Consider the following 9,341-nt stretch of genomic DNA (forward strand, 5'->3'; position numbering starts at 1 on the left):
GGCATTTTGCTGAAAATTTTACAAGCATCTTTTATACAACAACATATCCAATTCTGCAAATACACAACGGTTTGTGCAATTCTGGCCAGTGAAGGACACGGCCACCCCTAAAGTAAAATCAAAGGGTTAAACTGTTTTGCATAGAAATTAATTACCTAGTACCAACTACTGTACTTCAAGACATACAAACCTCCCCTTTTTCAAAAGTACTTGCAAAAGAGCATCCTTCAACATCCACCCTTCTTGGGAAGTTTGTACAAAGCCAGAAAAGTGCAAGTGGAACAGGCACTCCACGGGAGAGAGGCCACAATGGCTCTAAGGTAAAACCTCCCTTGCACTCACTATGCTTTCAGCAGCTACATCAGTTATAAGCACCACAGGTGGGGAATGATGTACTCATTGCCTTCCCTTTCAACTCACAGGTTACATATTTAAAAAATAAAAATTAAAGAAATGAAATCCACCATATCAACTGAATTTTGAATCAGTTTTTCCTTTATTTTATCTGAATTTTCAATCTGATTTGCCAATGTAGTTACTTGAGTATTTCTGTTCCTTAAATTTTGGCAAATTAGTGCTTTTTCACCTGTATTTCAGAAACACCCAATATTTCAAAAGTCATTTTAAAAGGAGTATCAGTATACGAAAGGTCTTCCAATGAAAATCTAGGAATTCCTGAACTTAAACTATTTGGGCCTGATTTAAAATATTTATTGCCATCAAGAAGAGTTGATGAACTAATTTTCATTCCTGAAGTAAATAAGGAATGTGTTCATAGCCTCCTAGTAGGGGAGAGAAGGGAACTGCATTGTCAGCAAGAGCTTGACAGTCTCCATTTAGCATCAAACCCTATTATTAGAACAATTTATTTCTACTATATTAAAAGGTGTATTATTCTGAACTCTCATAATTACAGATACAAAGATATGAAGACAAAACGAACTTCCTATATTAATTTCTGTGCCCAACTTCATTGCATGAAGCTACCTTGCTACCTTTCAGATCACTATATAATGCTGGTATTGTTTATATGACGACACTGATGTAAGTCCTGGAGAATGTTTACTCATTTAAATCTGACATGCTGACAACAGCAAGTATCACAAAAGTGTCATACACACCTCCAGTGAACCTTATGAAATTTTGGAGAAGGATAAAAAGTTTCTTTAGCTCCAAAACCTTCATCGTTACAGGTCTTTGAAATTCATTGCAACTGAGAGAGAAGAACCTCTTCCAAGAGCAGCTGCACAAATTGTTATGTCAAATGAAAGATAAGACAATTAAATATAGAGAACTTCTCACTATTACTGAGCAAATTAGTAAGAGGGTAACAGATCTAATTTCTTAAAAAATTATTATTTATAAAGGCAAAAATTCTTCACTAGAGACTATTCATACCTTAAGAGCTCAGACAATGTAATCGGTTCTCTCAACCAGAGTAATGCCATGTAACAAAATGAAAGGGTCATTGGCATTGTCATCCTCAGTTTCTCCTTTTGGTTCTTCATTAAATACAAGCTGCCATCCACTGATCCAGAGTATATAGAGGTGCTTTCTTGGGTTTATGTTAAAAACAGAAGAGGAAAAAAGTAATTGATATGATAGACACATGATCCATGGTATACAGAAAACAAGATAAATGAACATACAAGGACCCTTGTTCAACAACCAGTAACATTCTGAAATAATTACAGAGTAGTTTGGTTGGTTGTGTACTTTTCTATAAACAGCTTAACTCTAATTTACTCATCTACCATGACACGCAATAACAACCTATTTCATAAACTGCTAATTCAATTGACTAAGACACCAGATCATATGAAAAGAGAGAACTCCCTATGGTACCCATCAGAACAGACCTTTTGTTGGGAACAATTCTTAAACCTGGATGTCTGGAAGGACATTAACTCCTATACAACATATAAATAACATTACTTATGAGCTGGAAATACTATTTTCCATTTGAGAGATAAGAGAACAGTGAGGAAACAAGGGAAAATTTGATGTATTTTAATCAGTGACTCCCAGTTGAGGATTAAAACAGTTTTAAACTTCAGCACAGGCAGGACTTGAACGAAAACGTCATTTACACTGCAGAAATTTTACTGATGTTAAGGTCTGCCCTATAATCTCTAACTGTGGAAACACAAGTATTTTTTTTAAAACCGTATTTAAATTCAATGTCAAAGAAACAACTTTAAAAAAGAATGTAGCAAATGGTGAAGAGGGTGGAAAAACCCCAAACAAATAAACAACCAAACCTCCCTACTTCCTTACTGAGATGAATCACTAAAAACTAAGAGGAACAGCAAAGAAAAAATTTAATTTAGTAGAGTGATTTATGAGTTATGAACCTTTTCAGACAAATAATTTAAAAAAAAAAAACTTCCCTACATCATGACCCAGCCAGGATGAAGGAAAATGCATTTAAAGCAAACCAGTACAAAATCCAGCATTGACTCTGCAGAGATTTTTCTCTCTGTGTTTCCCCACAGACTGTTCACTGGTTCAGACAGGAACAGTGAGAGCTGGATGCACAGCTCCGCAGCTGGGAGCTGCAGGGCCATGGCAAGCAGCCTGCACAGAAGAGTTTGGAACTGCAGAGAGCTTGGCAGCTCCGCGGTTACACTGGCAGGCGACAGCCACGCCTGCGAGGGGGCAGCGGTGGAGGTCCAGCCCGCTGATACGCGGGAGGAGGACACTGCCAACAGCATTTCCATCGGCAGGGCTGGTCTGGGATGCCACCTACCGCTCCTGAGCCGGCAGTGCTGTGGGCACGGCACAGGCAACAGAGCCGGCTCCAACACACCTGGGACAGAGAAGAGCAACCTGTGTGGCTATCACGCACAGGTACGTCAGAGGACAAGAGCAGGAACATCGGTTTAATCCTTGTAGTCAACGGCTTCACCTTTCACAGGGATGCCTGTCCTTGAAGGCAGCTTCATTATTAATTTCACATTCAATTCAATTTAAAATAATCCTCATTATATTTGTGGCCTTAATGATGGCACACCATTTCCTTTTATTTCCTCTAGCTTATGCAAGGCATGACAACACACAGTTACACACAGCTAATAATTTAAGAGTTTTTATAGGCTTCTCTAGCAGTATCTCAATGTTATATTCAGTAGAATTTGCTATTAATCCTGCAGAAAAAATAACAAAAACAATGCTTGCCGTCTGGACAAGCCTCTTAGGCAAAGAAGAGTGTTGAGGTTTCTAGTTTGTGGCAACAACAGCTCAGCAAAAATGGCACTGAGGAGAAAATCTATGAATCTTCACAAGAGTTCACAATAGACTAGAGAATACTTACTATTACTTGTGTTAAACTTCAATATACAAAACTGTTTCTATGTTTGTCTGATTTCACCAAAATTTACTTTTAGTGTCATTGAACTCTTAATTAATTTCAAGTTATTATAGTGAAATTGATGACTACTGGAAGCTGAATTCAACTTCTGAAACAATAAACCAAGAACATGAAAAATTATAGCTATTTAGGATTACCTAGCTGTTCTAAAACTGTAAGAAACATAACTATAAAAGGCAAAAGTACCAAGGAAGAAAGGAGTTCCTCTAGACATCAAAAAGAGGAAGAAAATTCAAGGGAATATTTTCACGAGAAAATCTTCACTCAATTCTTTCCCCTTCATATGATATTTGTGTAACACCCAAGATTCTACATGTACAAACATACAGTGGCTCTTTACCTAAAAATGTTGTCATTTTAACATCTAAGGGTGAAAGTACTTGAATAATATTCATAAAAATTTGCATCACCATTTTTGCACCTTTGCCCCCCTCCCTATTTCTGTTTGGATTTTCCAAAATGCACCAAACAGTCCAATTTTCTATAACATTTTAATTAAAAAGTTTATCATTCTGCAAATATTTTCAAGCTGGTATTGCTAGCAGAAAGCAGAAACTCACGGAACACTAAAATATGATTTTTCAGAGAAGGGGTTATAGGGAAATTAGTAAAAAGAATGCAGAGACAAAAGATACAGAAGTACCAAAATACTTCAAAGAAAAAAATTAAAAAGCTAAATATATCTATGGGATAGAAAAAAAATACACCCCCCCCCAAAGAACAAACTCATGTTTTTTAACATCAAAGTCATGACTGACAGTTCTGCTACTGGCTAAACAAGTGCTTACTCTTCAAAGCTGCTGTGTTTGTGAACATTTAGCTTTGCAGATAAAATAGCAACTTTTTCCCAATCCAAACAGGAGGCATGGAGCAAACTTGTTATAAAACAGAACTTCCTCCTGCATTTCTCATTGTATTTACAGGTCCTGTTCAACTTTCATCTTCTAGGGCGAGGGTTGAGGGGGGAAGTCTTCAATTTCTGCTAGAATATAAAGTACTGCAGTGTCAAACAGGACTGAAAACTTTACATCTTCCAACCAGTTCCTCCAATTCACTGTGCACAAATACATTTTATATTTATTTATATTTAAAAACTACAGAAAAACTGGTTTCTAGATAGTTCAGTTCACTGCTCCTACCTGAAACCTTGCTCACGGACGAGGCAAAGCTGCAGTCAGTCTGCAGATCCCCCTCACTTTCAGAGAGGGACAGCAAGTGCAGAAGGCTGGGTCTTTCTGGTTCACTGTCCACATCAGTACTGCTCTCACGTACCTGTTTTTTGTAAATACATATTTGTATTAGCTACTGTTAGTTACTGTTTCAATCTTAACAAACCACATAAAGCAGGACAGACACAAAATCAACAGTAAAAGTTAAAACCCAAACTGTTCACATTTTTACTTTCTCTATAAATCAACAGTACATGAAGAAATCAGGGGCAAAAAGTATTTTTAGAGGATTTCTCAATATTAAAAGCTTTCTAGTGAATACATTTCAATCTGCCACAACGACCAGAAAGTTGGCAGCATATAGAATCAAAGCTTGATGAAGGGAGCAGGCAGGACAGGATTGTAGCTGCTGATACACTTTGCATGGTGATTTCTATCTACTGATTTTCTATGTCAAGACAAAGCAATATTTTTAAATAAGTAGTTTTAAATACTCACAGAAGTATTTATCTCTTGAAACAGGTAAAAAAACCCCCAGAAATAACAAAATGGACATGTGGAACCCTGTTCAGATGACATCCCTCATACTGAAATGACATTATTACCAGCCAGATATCTTGAACAAAGAATGTTTCTGTTGTTGCTTTAAAAAGATATCAAACATCTCAAGGGATGTGAGCTTTCACTTACTGATAATGCTTTGACAGTTTCCCCAGCTGGTCTGTTGCAATATGCCTGTTTGCTCTTCTGAAGGTAACACCTCCAAAAATTGTACAGAACTTCATCCTTATAAATACAAATGGATGATTAGTACAAAGTTTACAAGACCATTAATTGCTGAGAGAACAGAGTGTAATTTCTAACTCAGGAATCTGAGTAATATTCCATCTCTAATTTTACTAACTGTGATTTATAAAATATTTTTTAAAATTACCAGAGATACAAAATTTGATTTTATATGGTCAATGTTTTTAAAGAGAGAGTTGTTTGAGTCATTTTAAAATTAAAATTTGTTAAAATAACACCTTCTGTAACACAACTCACTGACATCTACATACCTTCATTTGTGGACATACTCCTAATGCTTCTAAAGCTTCAGCTTGTTTCTTGAGTATAAGTTGAAAGCCTTCACAAACATACCATTCACAGACTCTATCTGAGGTGGAAAAGAAGGAGGTTTCTGTTTGTTGGCACTGTTTTGGGTTTCTTTAGCCTTATGCACACTTATTTCCACTTAACATTGTTCCTTTGGTACCAGGACAAAGACAAGTCTCTCTGTTTAAGACTTTCAGATCCTAGTGCATAGACCAGCTACACTGAATACTCCATTAACTTCCATTTATTCACAGCCTTAAATGAAGAAAAGTTACTGAACAAGCACTGTTCTCCACATGTTTCCCAAGAATAATATATTTCACTATAACATCTAGTGTGGCATTTGTAATTCAGTGGAGCATTGTTAAATGACCAGTTTTAAAATAACTAAGAACCTGCCATTAAAAAATGAAATATGAACATTTCTTTCCCATCCCTGGCACAGAAATCTGGAACATTACAGTAGCGAGTCAGGCAAAAAACAACCAACACCATCATGTGCTTCACCATTCTCTCCCACAGAATCACACAAGTTTAAATGAAAGAAACTTTCTCATATATTCTGAGGTTCTAGCAAATCTCAGCACAACATGAATTTCATAAGGAGTGGGCCTGCTCCAGTCGATTCTCTATTTCTTCAGGCTGCATTACATCTACTTTTCACCCTTACTTCTCTCTGTTTACTACTAGCCTCTTCCACAAGCTTTCAGTTTCAGAAATTTTCTCTGCATTTCTCAACTCTCTTTTCATTCCCCCCACACCTGTTCTTCATTACCCTTCCTCCCAATCACACCTTGCCTCTTGCCATCTTATAGGTTATCTGCTCAAAGCTTCTGCTCTGCTTCAGTGATGCTGGCTTTAACTGTTACCCACAGATACAGCTTACTCCTATAAATGCCTGAAAACATAGTGTAACATGACTGCACTCACAGAAGGGACTGTGTGAAGGTAAGGATTTCTTTCTGCAGAAGCCTGGGGGTCAATTAATGACCTTCCCAACAGGAGAAACAAAAAGCATGAAGTGCTGAGTACATGGCCCAGGCTTTAGGAGCAATACAGGATAAGGACAAGTGGAGGTGTTCAGGTTGTTTCACCCCTCCCTTTGCTTCCTCACAATTGCTCTTTTCAAAGGAATATAGCAATCCACTGCCACTGCAGCAGAGCAATGGTAGATCAGCACATCAGAGACAAGGATAACCCCATGCTTCATTTGGTATTGTAATGCAGCTTTATTTCTGAAAGTGGCCACAACAGTAAGAGATCTATCCAGTCATCACAGAACACACACACAGCTCCAGCAACAGCCTCACCATGATATTCTTATGGCATAGATCCTCATACATAATCAGCATTATTCTTCTGAATCATGAAAGTAAAAGTATAAAAGTGACTCAGGATGAAAGATGTAATACTGGTTCAGCTATTGGAACTCTATGAAAACTCTTCCATGTAGTTTTGTGCAGGTTACAGGGACAAGTACCTTTAACACAAGCCAGTCTGAAACTCTCTAAGAGCTGGACCACCATCATATCTCACCAAGACAAACAACTTCTCTGGTTTTGTGATAGCCATCACAAGGAAGGAACAAAGGGATCACCACACCTGAATGCATGCCACCAGTATCTTCAGCGAGTATTTACTTCCACGACTCAAAGCAGCAATAAGTAACACATGGCTCAGTTCAATCAAAAAAAACCCAAAACACCACTGGCTCACAGAGGTCACCTGTGGCTCAGGAAGTCACCAAAAGTGATTGCTGAAGGTTATAGCAGCATCTAGGGGGTGTGTTTTGTTTCCACTCCCACAGTCTTTCCTAGCTATCTGCTTTTGGTCTCCATCAAAGACATAATGGCCTGGGTGACCCCTGGCTGAACAGCCACTGATGCAAAATACAGATAGAAACTCATACATACCAGTTTTTTCCTGCTTTCTTGAACTTTTAGAGATTCTCTGGACTCTTGAATTAGTCATAAAATCAGTGTTTACAACTTCTCTAGTTCTCTGCAAAACAGGAGTATTATCTTATCAAGAAAAAACACCAAGTCTAACTTGCATGGATTGCCCCACCACATAAAACATAATGGAGGAACTTATTCAAATTTCCTAAACTAAGAAGAGGACAGGACACTCTGAACTCTTCATTCAGAAATTGCTAAAATAGAGAATTGCTATCATGGTCATACAGGTGATGTGCACCAGAGTGTGCCTAAATTTGTGCTGTAGTAAAATGCAGCAACACCCAGGCAATGCTTCTAAGGCATCCAGAGAGCACCCCAGGACTACAGCAACACAGCAGGCCAAGATGGTTCATTCTAAATTTTGTGATTTCAAGGAACGTTAGACTTAGTGTCAAGTAAAGCATGAAAAAGGAAGAATAACAATACTGCCTTCAACTCCTAATGTCAAGGAGAAAAAACTAACATTTTCTTAACATACAGAAAGAAGTAATCAAAATAAACCTTTTCCAAGGCCAGTAACTTAGCTTTTTACCTCAGTAACATTGTGGCAAGATCTGCAATAATATCTGCCTCCATCAGTGAGACCCCAGTTCACTTCTGAACATTGGGCACAACGTTCATTAAAATCTCTCTGAAAGGAAAAAAAAAATCACAAGAGTGTTTCACAAGTGGGTGAAAAATGGCACTTTTTTATATTTGGGTATAAAAAATGTCACTATTACCAGGCTACTGCACAGCTTTTGAGATTATTCATAGAGAATATTTACATCTTTTGTGTTGGCTCTGGTTGGTAACAAGTGATCATCTCCTTTGTTATCAGCCACAGGTAACTCTAAACACGGAATTTTACCTGGCAAGCACTAAGTGAGTGTGTAAGCATTAGAATCAGGGGAATGGTGATCCACGCCTCGCACGCACGTGGCGAGGCTTAAAAAAATAAAAGCCACACATCAGAAATGAAAGCGGAGACAAAAACTAGAGCGGAAGGCGAAAGGAAAAATAAATTTCTGTAAATCCGAAGAAAGCCTGCACGCGCCGGGAGAGAGGGAAACCAACAGATTAAAACAAAGTGGTTTTCAGAGGCGCCCCACACGTGTGTGCTGGGGACAGGCAGCTCCGCCGGGCCCATCCCCGGCCAGGACCGAGCACCGGCCAACGCCGAGGGGCCGCACAGGGCCTCGCCCGCCGCCGCCGGGCCCCGCTGTGGGCAGGACTGGGCCGGGAAGCAGCGCCCACCGGCGCCTCCCCCACTACCCCCGCAGCCGCCGCACGCCCGGCGGGGAAGCACTGCCCGGCCCCGCCGGCGAACCCGGCCCAGCGAACCCCGGCCCGGCGAACCCCGGCCCGGCGAACCCCGGCTGCCCCCGGCCCCACCGTGTCCTCCTCCTCCTCCATGGCGGCCGCGCCCCGCCACCATGACAACCGCGCCGCGCGCCACTGCGGCCCGTCTGGAAACGGCGTCCCCGGCGCTGGCGTTCCGGGCGCCGCGGGGCCCCGGCACGGGAGAACTGCGAGGGGGACGTGGGTGCTTCACTGAGGGGACGCGGATATAGGTGTTAGACATTAGATATAAGGAAGAAATTCTTTACCGTGAGGGTGCTTAGGCAGTGGAACAGGTTGCCCAGGGAGGTTGTGGATGCCCCATCCCTGGAAATGTCCAAGGCCAGGTGGGATAGGGCTTTGAGCAACCTGGTCTAGTGGGAGGTGTCTCTGCCCGTGGCAGGGGAATTGGGGCTGAGTGATCTTTAA

At 40.3% G+C, this 9,341-nt stretch overlaps 1 protein-coding gene across 1 annotated transcript in view; it reads right to left on the minus strand.

Annotated features, from left to right (window-relative positions):
- The window catches only part of TAF1B (TATA-box binding protein associated factor, RNA polymerase I subunit B), a 46,044-nt gene extending 37,037 nt beyond the window's left edge, over positions 1–9,007 (minus strand). The window contains exons 1-7 of the mRNA XM_018088841.2: positions 8,967–9,007; positions 8,125–8,223; positions 7,548–7,635; positions 5,598–5,695; positions 5,230–5,325; positions 4,510–4,642; positions 1,399–1,555 (exon numbers count right to left, since the gene is read on the minus strand). Coding sequence (XP_017944330.2) covers positions 1,399–1,555; positions 4,510–4,642; positions 5,230–5,325; positions 5,598–5,695; positions 7,548–7,635; positions 8,125–8,223; positions 8,967–8,987 — 692 coding nt within the window. The 5' untranslated portion in view covers positions 8,988–9,007. The remainder of the gene's footprint in view (positions 1–1,398; positions 1,556–4,509; positions 4,643–5,229; positions 5,326–5,597; positions 5,696–7,547; positions 7,636–8,124; positions 8,224–8,966) is intronic.
- Positions 9,008–9,341: the final 334 nt, after the last annotated feature.

The sequence above is a fragment of the Manacus vitellinus genome, unplaced genomic scaffold (assembly GCF_001715985.3).
Source record: "Manacus vitellinus isolate BGI_N305 unplaced genomic scaffold, ASM171598v3 scaffold_11_pilon, whole genome shotgun sequence".
In the NCBI taxonomy this organism is placed as follows: domain Eukaryota; kingdom Metazoa; phylum Chordata; class Aves; order Passeriformes; family Pipridae; genus Manacus; species Manacus vitellinus.